The 12,827-nt window shown below is 44.4% G+C and overlaps 1 protein-coding gene across 2 annotated transcripts in view; it reads right to left on the minus strand.

Moving 5' to 3' along the window:
• The window catches only part of LOC148542656 (EF-hand calcium-binding domain-containing protein 4B-like), a 71,919-nt gene that overhangs the window by 29,281 nt on the left and 29,811 nt on the right, over positions 1-12,827 (minus strand). For both annotated transcript variants that reach the window (XM_088467430.1, XM_088467429.1), the window contains exon 9: positions 11,126-11,171. In XM_088467430.1, coding sequence (XP_088323556.1) covers positions 11,126-11,171 — 46 coding nt within the window. The remainder of the gene's footprint in view (positions 1-11,125; positions 11,172-12,827) is intronic.

The raw sequence follows: 12,827 nt of genomic DNA on the forward strand, positions 1-12,827 counted from the left end.
TACAGGGGTAACTACAGGGGGCTCACTACTGGGGGCAACTACAGGGGGCTCACTACTGGGTGCTCACTACTGGGGGCTCACTACTGGGTGCAACTACATGGGGCTCACTACTGGGGGCAACTACAAGGGGCTCACTACTGCGGGCAACTACAGGGGGCTCACTATTGGGGGCAACTACAGGGGGTAACTACAGGGGGCTCACTACTGGGGGCAACTACAGGGGGCTCACTACTGGCTGCAACTACAGGGGCTCACTACTGGGTGCAATTACAGGGGGCTCACTACCGGGGGTAACTACAGGGGGCTCACTACTGGGTGCAACTACTGGGGGCTCACTACTGGGGGCAACTACAGGGGGCTCACTACTGGGGGCAACTACAGGGGGTAACTACAGGGGGCTCACTACTGTGGGCAACTACAGGGGGCTCACTACTGGAGGTACTGCATAGGGGGACCATTACTGGGGGGCACTACATAGGTGGGCACTGCATAGGGGGACCACTACTGGGGGCATTGTATAAAAGGAACTGCATAGGGGGGCGGCAACAGCTGGGGCTGGCATAGGTGCTGGGGAGGTGGTACATTTAATTTTTTTTTTGGGGGGGGTGGCACCAACATTTATCTTGCCTCCAGGCACCTGGGATGAAGCTACGCCACTGGGTAGAAGCAAAGTACGATAAAAACTGAGCTGCATCTGGATGACCATGAGGTGGGGGAACCACTCCATGTCCAGGATATCGGGAAAGCAGAACAGGGGGGGTATCACAATCTCACAAAAACTGGAGTGGTATTACAAAGTTCAAGTCATGTCTGATTTACTCGGGGCAGACAGACGTCTAGCCTACTGTTGGGAGCTGGGTACCCAATGCCATGGTTCTTCTTCTTCTTCTGGAACAAGAGTGGGAATCTTTACCGGACAATGAAGTGCTTCCCAGTCAGGAACTGCTACTGATTGTATGCCCAGAAATGTAAAGAAAGAGGGTAAATCCGTTGGCATGTGGAGTGAAGTGGTCTTGCCATCATGGGTAACTTGTAAATCACTTTCCTTTGTTGTAGGGTGTGCCAGGAGAGGTCAGGGAATAGTGGTGTTTTATCTCGTTAAAGTCAATCTCTGCTAATTGCCGTACCTTCCTCAGAATAGTCTCTTTCTTGGTGTGATAATGGAGGCTGCCGATAACATTGCGAGGCCTATCTGAGGGTAATCCCCAGGGCAAAGGGCACTTTGGGCTCTATCGAACAATATTTCACAATTAGGATCAAGGCCAAGGGTCTCCCCTGAGATCTTTGTGGGAACGTCTTTGAGGCTGGCTTGGGAGATGTCTTCAGGGAGACCCTGAACCCTGATGTTGTTTTTTTTCGACAAACGTGGTTGTCTAAGTCACCCAAGCGAGACTTTAGGGAACGAATCTCAAATTGTTGATTGATCAGTACATCTCTAAATTGAAGGAAAATATCTGCAGAAGTTTCCTTGTGAGTCTCTAGACTGTCAATCCGGTCTGCAAGACCAGCCATATCAGACTGAATGGTGGCCACCTCCTTATGGATTGTAGCTTGAAGTTTGTTTTCCAGAGTCTAAAAGTCTTGCTTCGTAGGGAGCGATTAACGTCGGACAATATCTCACTTTTTTCTTGGCAAAGAGGAAGGGTTCGTAGGAGGGATCTTCTTTGGTGACAATCAATCCGAGGAAGAGGAGTGTACAGGGGATGCTAGTGATGCAGTTTCTCCTGTAGAACATGTTCAAGAGAATTAGAAAAATAAATGGCGCACATCAGGGTGACAGGCACCATAAGTCCATCCAACCGTATCTGACTTAGTTTGGTGTTTCTTATCTTTCCCTATGTTGGCACGTGAGTAGAATAAATATGTATCCGAAATGCTATCCACAGACGATACCCGGAGTCTTGATTAATAGTAAAAGTGGGTTATCCCCAGACACTGCCCCCCTTAAGAAACTAGGCAGCCATCATTAGTTCATCTTCGTTATAGTACATATCAAATGATAGGTGGCTATCAGTAGCTGATGGTATCACTGAGTCCTTTGTAAAGAAAAAGAACTGCATAAAGTAACAGGTAAATGAACAAGATGATAGAGTGCTTGGGACCTCTGGTGGCGACTTACAGGATTGTGGTAGCAAGGTAGTCAGACGAAGGCCACTAGCAATAAGGTTTATATAGTTATCAGGGTTATCTGTCTGGGACACAGATGTAAAATCAAATGACAGAAAAAATACCTTAATTGGAGACTTTTCAAAGGTATCTTCAATTATAGTAAGAAACTATCCCAACAGCTGGAGTATCATTGCAGACTTGGAGAATGATTGGTATTACAGGGGAGAAGAACTTCACCAGGGCAGAGGGCTCTGCAAGCAGTGTAAAAGTGAGTGATGCCTGCAGTATAGAGGTCTCTGCACTGTAGGGGCCAGGGAGAAGCACCACAGGGATCTTACAGCCTGTCCGAGGGGAGTGAGCAGGAGAGGTTCAGAGATTGCAGAGCAGCTCCACCAGGACTTGAATCTGCACGGCCACCGCAGGGTCACTTATGGTTGGGAGAGATCTGTGGTCACTTTCCCAGCATCCAGATCGCGGTCCTCACCGGTGACAGCGGGCAGTCAAGTTAGGGAGAGAGGGCGCAGCCTCTAGGCTCGGCGCAAAGCATCCCGCGGAAGTCGCGGGAGAGAGTGTGTATGCTGCCACCCGGAGGAATGAGACAGCAGCACTGTCAATAAAGAGCGGGAGCGGTCGGGATGGGTGGGAGGCGCTGATAAGATTTCCAGGGACCGGGCACAGGTAAGGAGAGGCAATTCACTTACCAGCAGATGCCGGGCAGGATTGAGAGAGGCCACTCCACACAAGTGCCACTTCTGGTGGGCTGGTTCCACTGGTGTGGTAGGCCCAAGTCCGAGCGTCGGCCAGGCAGATGGTACAACGGCCCAAAAGAGGTTGCAGGAGAGACGGGAGTGAATTAGTAGTTGGGGTGTTGGTACTGCCCCAAAAGTCTAGCTCAGGGAGCTTTAAACAAGCTGAACAAAGCCACTGGATTTGGAGCTCCACAGAGGCATGTCTCACTGAGATGGCTGCCAAGCCACACCCCTATCAGGATTATTTGAGCTATCACTGGTCTTAGTACTCAGAGTGTGCACCTGTGTTCTTTGTCCCCTGCATTGTACTACAAGTCTCCACATGGTAGCGCCTCTTCTTATGTTAAAATTAGGATGTGCAGTCCAAGCCCCCTCCCCCTTTCCACTATATTTGTGTATAGTGGCTGAGACTCCTTGTGCTTGGCATTTGCACCCCACCCATCTGCTCTTAGGTACTTTTAATCATCTGCACAAGTTCCTACATTTGCTGTCTACAAATTAGAATGGGCACTATGATAGGTAAGTGCTGGATAATGTGACATAATGTGTTAGTATTAGAGATGTTAGGGACCCATGTTATACTCCATTTTAATTGTAGTGTTTATCAGGATTATTTTGAATATCATTGTTCTTAGTACTCAGAGTGTGCACCTGTGTTCTTTGGGCCTGATTCAGAGCCGGTCGACTCTAAAAGAGTCGATGTTGAGTGCTGTCACTCAACATCGACAGCACGCCCCCTTTGTTGCGAGACCCGGAGTGACGGAGTGCCCGTCGCTATCCGGGTCTCGTGCAGCCAGCTCCATCGTACGCATGCACACTGGCCCACCATTGACCCGGTTGCGAGTGCACAGCGCTTGCGACCGGGTCTGAATCAGGCCCTCTGTCCCCTGCATTGTCACTACCAATATACTAATAACTGAGGATGAGGGGTTCGGATTCTGTGGAATCCGAGCTGCTCCGAACAGCGGGGATCCGAGTGTACAGAGGCTCACAAGTGGCTGTGCTGGCAAAGTGACTGTGTAAGGGGGCACATTGCACGCTGATGTATGCTGCGCTATACTCTGCTGATTAAGTGCTGTGCCCAGAGACCCACAAGTGGCTGTGCTGGCAAAGTGACTGTGTAAGGGGGCACACTGCTCGCTGATATATGCTGCGCTATACTCTGCTGATTAAGTGGCTGTGTCCAGAGACTCACAAGTAACTGTGCTGGTAAAGTGACTGTATAGGGGACACACTGCACGCTGATGTATGCTGCGCTATTGTTATGAATCTCAGAGAATATTCACAATTGAATCATACCAGGAACATGAAACTCAGGAGAATATAGTGAATAGGTTGATCAAGAGTCAATTGTTAATGATACTTAAAGAGTCAATTGATAAAGAGTTGATTGATAAGGAGTTGTGAGGATTTGATGGCTCCTGACTAGAATGTGGCCTTAAGGGCTGATATATACATGATTGGTTGCAGCCTTGAATAGCTGGTATGCACTTGGCTAGATGTAGCCTAAATAGCTGGAATGCACTTGGATAGTTGCAGCCTTAATAGCTGGTATGCACTTGGCTAGTTGCAGTCTTGAGGACTGGTATGCACTTGGCTAGTTGCAGCCTGAATAGCTGGTATGCACTTTGCATGTTGTTTTCTTGAGGACTGGTATGCACTTGACTAGTTGCAGCTGCAAAAATTTATTTATATATATAATCAGTTAATTTGGAGTTGTGCAATTGTATTTCTTCTTTTTGTGTATGCACTAAGGGATATCAGGAATTGTTGTAAAAGTTTATTGCTTGCACGAATATACAGACAATGAATTGCAATGGAAACGGAGGAGTTGCAAATTGGAGATAGTGCACATAGCACTGAATAGCAGTGCAGACAGCTGGGTGTTTATTTAGCTGATTGTCCACACAGCCGCAGAGAAGCTGCTGAGAGTGCGGGAATAAATAAATAAAACTTCACAGAACTGAAGTGCAGCAGACACTTCTAAAGTACTTGATGGGAATCCACACAGACACTGAAATGGGGCAGACTCTGCTCTGTTGACACTTGCAGGTAGATCACAAACACTGGACACGAGGAGAATAACCTCTCACTAGAACAGGAAGCCAAAACAAATGATATAGCCGGCATGAAGTGAAGGGCTGGCTGAAACTTAAGCAATGCGGATCCAATCAAAGGCATTTCCTGCAGACAGTCTTGCCTAATGACTGCTAGTGTGCACCTGGATTATTAATTAGTGTGCAGCTGAATCCAGCACACAGGCAAACAGCTAGAGCTGTATACAGACAAGACAGGAATCCGGCTGTTGCAGGCAACATGGATCAGGACAAGATGCAGCATCTCAGTGACAACTATAGCTGAGACCTGCCACTGAGATGATTCACTGTCACGGATACTATCAGCTATACTCTGAGAAACTCACAAGTGGCTGTGCTGGCAAAGTGACTGTGTATAGGGGGCATACTGCATGCTGATGTATGCTGTGCTATACTCTGCTGATTAAAGTGACTGTGTCCAGACTTACAAGTGGCTGGGCTGGCAAAGTGACTGTATAGGGGGCACACTGCATGCTGATGTATGCTGCACTATACTCTGCTGATTAAAGTTGCTGTGTCCAGAGACTCACAAGTGGCTGTGTGTACAAAAAAAAGTTTAAAAAAATTAAAATGACTGTGGCCGGAGGCCAGCCACACAGGGGTAATGGCTGCCGCGACACTGAAGGGGTTAACCCCTGTGCTGCGGTGCCATTTTTAAATGGACAAAGGGGCGCTAGGCACCATGTTAAAATGTATTACCGGCGCTAGGTACCGGGTGTGTGGGGGGACTGTCTGCAGCACTGCATGCTGCCGGATTTGAGCTCCGGCCGAGCGGCGATGGCAGGTTTAACCCCTGGTGCGCAGTGCTGAGAGAGGGCAGTATGGAGTGCTCGCAGCCAGAGTTCTGTGCTGCGGCGCTCAGGAGGATTAACCCCTGGTGGAGCCCCAGCAGTCCAGGACTGCAGGAATAAGGGAGCTGAGAGCTGGGCACAGTATAAAAAGCACAGATGTACATGTGGTTATAACAGAAAATGTGTATAAAATGTATGTGCAGCACTGAGCCAGAACAGGAGGTCCTGGGCTGATGCTGGGCACAGACACAAACGTTGAATGTATTTAAAGTGTTTAAATGTATAATTTAAGTAAAGTGCACTTAACTGTGATGCTCTGGACAGCCAGGGGATCCAGAGTCCTCCGTGGGCTGCTGGAACCCCCAGCCCCTTCCAGAGGAAATAAAATGTTCCCCTATGCAGCCTCATGCCTGGAAGTGGTTTGAGGAGATGCATAGGGAGCTGGCTAAGGCAGCCAGCTAACCATTTCAGGGAGTTTCAAAATAGCTTCCCTTCCATGGCCAGGAAAGCATGCCCGGGGACCCTGCTTTCCCACCTCTGGAGCTCAGATTCAGGCAAAGGTGGCTGGGCTGGTCCCTTAGCAGATTCCTGGAAGTATGGTTTTTTGGGAAAACCTCCCCCGGCCCTAGACGAGCTGACTCCTGGGTGGTGACCAAAACACCAGGTAGTCTCAGGCTCAGGGGAGTGACCACTCCCCACTGTCCATAGGGGACAATGTTAAATGTGCATGTGGCCAGCACATGAACAGGTCATGCACTTATGATGATTGGTTGGAAACCACAGGGCGGGCTTACCCCCTGTGGTAATGTGTGTTAGAATGACATAAAAAGAGGGCCCGTGAGCCCTGTATGTGTACAACCCTGTAACTTCTATGAGGAGAAGAGCTGCTGATAAGATTCCTGTATGTGGTACATCTTTGAAAATCCTTTGTGGAGAATTGCTGTTTGTTTCTGTGTGATATTCCCCTTCAGATGGAAGGGAGGGTCTTCTTTAAGACTTTGAGCAAATAAACACCATTTGCCTTTACTTCAATTGACTCAATCTTGCGACCAACAGAATTGCGCCAAAACGCTATTCCGTTCTCCTGCTGTTCTGGGTAAGAGCTCCGTGTCTCCAAGTTCAAGCCCTCTGCCAGCTACCGTGCAGACCTGGTCCATTGCGAGGGATCAGGTGGGAACAGCCGACACCAATCAGGAGGTGTGTCCGCAGTTAATCAAACGCATACGCAGCAGAAGCGGTTCCAGGTTCCGAGGCAGGAGCCTGAGTGTACGTAAAAAGCGGTTCCAAATGCCTATGGTAGAGTTTGGTGGTAGCAGCATCGTTAAACGCCCACGGTGCAGTGGGCGGAGTCAGTGACAGGCGGTCACTGACAGTGAGTGGGAGTCCAAAAGCGCTAACCCGTGACCAGGGACGGCCTAGGCGAAAGGCGTCCGGTCACAATGACTTTCAAAAAAGTTAAACGTTTAAAAAGTAAAAAAAAACAACTTATTTTTTTGGTGCTGTATCCCACTGTGTATACAGGCACCGTGACTCCTTGGGCTGTACCCCACTGTGTATACAAGTACTATGACTCCTTGGCCCTTAGCTCACTGCGTATACAAGTACTGTGACTTTGTTGGCCTTAGCCTCTGTGTATACAAGCACCATGACTCCTTGGGCCTTAGCCCTCTCTGTATACAAGCACTGTGACTCCTTGGGCCAGACCCTACTATGTATACAAGCACAGTGACTCCTTGGGCCATAGCCCTCTGTGTATACAAGCACTGTGACTCCTTGGGCTGTAGCCCACTGTGTATACAAGTACTGTGACTCTGCTGGCCGTACCCCACTGTATGGATGGGAGGGCCCAAGGACAATTCCATCTTGCACTACCTTTTATTTCTGCCACTGCTGTGTGGCAATGTTTCATAGATGTGCTTTAAACTGTGGTGCTGAGCTGCTGCTCTGTCGCTTAGTAACCAGCCAGCTCACTGAAGCCTTATAATAAGGCCAATAATGGTGAAAACAATATTGTAAGCTGTGAGGTGGTCTAAATTGACTGTAAATGACTGGAAATTAATGTTATTGAGGTTATTAATTCTCTAGGAACAAAAAAAAGTTCAAATTATTTGATTTTAGCCTTTTTTTTGGCAACCGACTAGATGTGACTTCAAGACTCTGCAACATTCTAGCCAGCAGGAGTCTATACAGACACTACAAGTACACTATTTCACCACAGCTATAGTGTGTGGGCATATTGCTAACATCCGCAGGTGCACTTACTGCTCAGGTGCCCAGTGCACTACAATGCTCAGCGATACCCTAAAACTCCAGGCTGCTTCTATATGCTACAGTTATACCTGTCATATTCCTGTGTCTTATGTTACTTGTTCTACCTGATACAGTAAACCTAAGAGTTGGCTAACTGCCACCCGCACCAAACATCATATATATACTTTGGCCAAGTGTATTCTCTCCTGATGGTAAAATTGTCTGGCGGACCACTACATCTAGCATCATTGCTGTGCACAGCTCTGCTACAGATTGAGTTTCCCATATCCAAAATGCTTGGGACCAGAAGTATTTTGGATATCATATTTTTCCATATTTTGGAATATTTGCATACAATAATGAGATATCTTGGGAATGGGAACCAAGTCTAAACTCAGAATGCTTTTTTGTTTCATATACACCTTATACACACAGCCTGAAGATGATGTTATATAATATTTTTGATAATTATGTGCATTAAACAAAGTTTGTTTACAATGAACCATCAAACAGCAAAGGTTTCACTATCTCAGTCGCGCTCAAAAAATTTATTTTGGAATATTTGGATATGGAAGACTCAATCTTTAATAAGTAATGGGCCCAGCAGTCTCAAGTTAATAGGCTCTGGATCCCCAGATACTCTGCAAATATATGTGACCTTTAGTCCCTGTGCACATACCATGAGCAGATGTACCCAACCTCCTAGAAGCTGACTGATTGCTATGGGGAACTTCTTCACTCTTTAGAAGGTTTTACAGACTATTACAGCAGTGGCCACCTGCAGATAAACTTGGACTTGGGGCCCACCTCCCACCGAGCAGAGGGAGGTCCAGCCATGATCAGGGAAGGGGGGTGTCAGAATCTTTGACTGCCTGTGAGTGACAAAGACAGTCTCTCTGGCGTGGGGATTCAGTGGGAGTGGTGTTGCACTACTGGGTAAATCCCATGAGACGATTGGAGGAGCCCATCACATGCTCTTCTGACCCATGGAGATCATCAGCAGCAGCCTCATGAGAGATTCACAGTGAGTGAGAACAGAACAGCAACAGGTAAGTGGAGCTGAACGGGATGGGAAAAAGAGTGGTAATTGGTATAGTTGGGGAAAGTTTATAAGTCATTTGTTCCTGGATTTTATTATGAGGGTCAGCTAGGATGAAGGGGCTAATGATTTTTTGTTGTTAATTAACACAAAGGGTTTTTTTTTATTAGACAGAGGGAGGTACAGTAATGGCTGTGAATAGAATTACTGATGTAGATAAGGGAATGTTTATCTGGAGGATGGTCAGTTATGGTAAATGGGGCTGCTATGATCATCCTGAAGTAGTTAATGATTTTTTAGGAGGGATTTTTTTTAGGATGAGGGGATTAATATTGTGTGGCAATCTCAAAACTGCTCTTTGTTGTATTGTGGTCAATCACATGCTTTCTGTATTATATGGTGGTCATTCACATGCTGTCTGTATTATATGGAGTCACTCACATGCTCTTTGTATTATATGACATTCATTCATATGCTTTCTGTATTATATAGTGGTCATTAACATGCTTTCTGTATTATATGGTGGCCACAAAAATGCTCTCTGTAGTTTAAAGGCAGTCACAAAAATTATCTCAGTATTGTATGGAGTACACAAAAATAGGAAGGGAGGCAGTGCGTACTTTATCAAAATCATAAACATCTCAGTCCTATCTCTGCTTACTATTGGGTGGGTGTAACTGGGCTGCAATTTTCAACTGCTGATTGAAAATGTTGCCAGTCACCGATTATTATTAAGTAGACCCCTGTATAGTTCATTTCTTTATGGATTTCATTGCTTTGTAATTTATTTTTTGTTTATGTAGTGGGAGGGGTTATTTGTAAAATTTTCTTTCAACTCCAATTTGTCTAGAAAAGGTATTCATTGTATGAATGGATCGAGATGGGGGCCCCAAACCAGTATCTTGCCTAGGGCCCCGTGAGGTCCTAATCCGGCTCTAAATGCAGCCATAGAATTGTTTGCGTGTATTTCGTCTGGATGCTTCAGTGTCCTCTAGCAGTATAAAGGTAAACATACTGGTAGGTTAATTGGTATCTGTCAAAAAAGAACCCTAGTCCTAGTTAACATCTGGCCATTTTTGTGCAGTGAGCATGTTTGACCCACAAAGCCAGGATTGGCTGGAGTAAGTCTGTCCTTGTTGCTCCCAATCACAGATCAGTACAAAAAATATTTTCAATCATCACGAGACGCGGTGATATCGGGCCATATTGATAAATAGCGCACTAAATGGGCAGCACAGACGGTGTAATGGTTAGCATTATTGCCTCACAGCACTAAGGTTGTGGGTGCATTTCCCACTACAGCCCTAACTGTGTGTAATTTGTATATTCTCTCTGTGCTTGTGTGTGTTTGCGCCGGTTTCCTCCCACACTCCAAAAATTTACTAGTAGGTTAATTGGGTCCCAACAAAATGAACCCTAGTGTGTATGTATGTGAGCATGTGGTAGGGAATATAGATTGTAAGCTCCGCTGGGGCAGGGACTGATGTGAATGGACAAATAGTTTCTGTAGTGTGCTGCGGAATATGTGGGCGCTATATAAATAACTGGTAATAACTGTTAATAATAATAAAATAGATCAAAAGGAAACCAACTTTGCCAAAATAAAAGCACACAGGATTACTTTAAGAGACTCTAAAATTAATTTCAAATTAGGAACCTTAATCGATGATACATATTTGAACTTTTTTGTAAAATTTGTGCTGCCTTATGGTAGAGATAAAGCATATGCAAAATATAATATGATTTATTTTGATTTGTATTTTGTCTTTGTGCTTGCATTTAATTATGTTTGTATATTGTACAGTATGTGGAAAATGCAGTTTTCCCATTATTAATAGCACTGTCAAGATACCATTCTCTCCTGGTTATATGACACCTTATTATATTATTATATTGTGTACAAATAGGTGAATGTGGCTTTAGCATTTATGCTAACATTATCTAGCTACATTGCTATGCTATCTTTATACCTTTTCTATGACATCTTGTCATTATCGTGGGGTGTAAGAATAATAAACACTAGCTATGTGTGACATATTCCTGGTGCAAAAGGTGTTCAGAAATACAGTATGCAAGATGAAGATGCAATACCTGTGAACTTGAAATGTTCTCTGCTTCTTCATTATGTGTTGTCTCCCTAAGTAAGGCAAACATTTCACAAGTTCAATACATAAAGGATATATAAAAATCATTATATTCTATTATATATATATAATTATATATATGTACATATATATATATATATATATATATATATATATATATATATATCTTTGCGTCCGTTAGTAGTTGCACTCACGTTCAGTGCAGTTACATTGTAGGGGTGCTTCCCAAATCACACAGCTGTCCAATACTGTGTGAACTTCATAAAATCCAAAAGAAAGGGCACTCACCATGTTCACCATTCCAAAAAAAATAATTTAATAACCAACGTTTAGGACACCTTCCATATCCGCATCCAGACAATCATATCACAGTGGTATCTTGGTACAGGCAATAGCCATACTTATCAATTCCATCGACGTTTCGATTCCATAACGAACCATTATCAAGAAATTACATATCCATCTAGTTGTTACACCAGCCAAGAAAAAAGTGAATACAAGCACCACTCACATGGAACACGCCTATATCCCAGCCTTGCTTTTATGTAACATGTAATCATGCTTTTATTGTAACATGTGTACTGGAATATTTGCTTATGTCCTGACACTTATGATCATGAGTAAAACACTTAACATCTCGTATTATCAGATAGCTACATCACCAGCAAGGGTGGCACTGTGACATACAGTATGGCATAAAGTGTGGCATACAGTAAACTGGGGGCACTACAATGTGTTTAAGACATTATGTATTTACATTATACTTTTCACTAACATTGCCAGGATCTTATTGTCAATTTTATTGGTAGGGGTCCCCAAAAGCTAGTTGCTCTGGGACCCCCACAAACCCTTAATCCAGCACTGACAATAGTGTTACAAAATTCCTGAAATTTTTCAAGTTTATGCATTTTGCCTCCAACAACAAATCGGCATGCATGTATGTATAAATGTATTTTCAAGGTGCCACACAAAGAGGAAAGTAGCTAATTTCAAAGAAACTGTCAAGATTTGATCTAAAAGAGTGTGAATGTGGGTTTACACTGATAAAAAAGTTAAATTTGTTTAGAATAAAGGAACTACTGTACCACCGCATACTTTTCATGCAGGCTGCACAGTAGAGTGGTCCAAAAAATAAAGCATTAATAGTTTCTTTCTCCACAAGGTTATTTTTATACCTTAGTACATCAATGGGTAGTACACCAAAACATTTTCCAAACAAACAATATTTAGGGGTCGCCCTTTATTGAACTTTTCTAGACTCTGCTTACTCAGATAGTTGAATACGTCTCGGAAAATCGGGCAGCTGTGGACATTTCAGATTTTTTACCATTTTTTTCTTTGGTTTTCAAAGACACTCGATTGTCAAAAAATGCTAAAGCTACCAAGTGTTCCGAAAGGAACCAGAGGTGTCTGGTAACAGCAATGTAAGCTTTATAATCAATTGTTACATCAGGGTAGATTTTTAGGAGACTTAAGAGCTCAGTGTCATTATATGGTGCTCTAATTCCCAATGGAACTTCATTCCAAGACTTTACATAAACCAGACTTAAAAACAAAGCCAAATTCACAATGTTGTTTGTCTCTCTCTAGGTGTTAACTGAAACTGATTTAGAAAGAGACATACTTTCAGAGCGTAAATACCTTTACCAAGCTTCGTGAGTAGGACCGGGAGCTCACAAATGTTTCCT

The sequence above is a fragment of the Taudactylus pleione genome, unplaced genomic scaffold, assembly GCF_031769625.1.
Source record: "Taudactylus pleione unplaced genomic scaffold, aTauple2 ptg000010l, whole genome shotgun sequence".
In the NCBI taxonomy this organism is placed as follows: domain Eukaryota; kingdom Metazoa; phylum Chordata; class Amphibia; order Anura; family Myobatrachidae; genus Taudactylus; species Taudactylus pleione.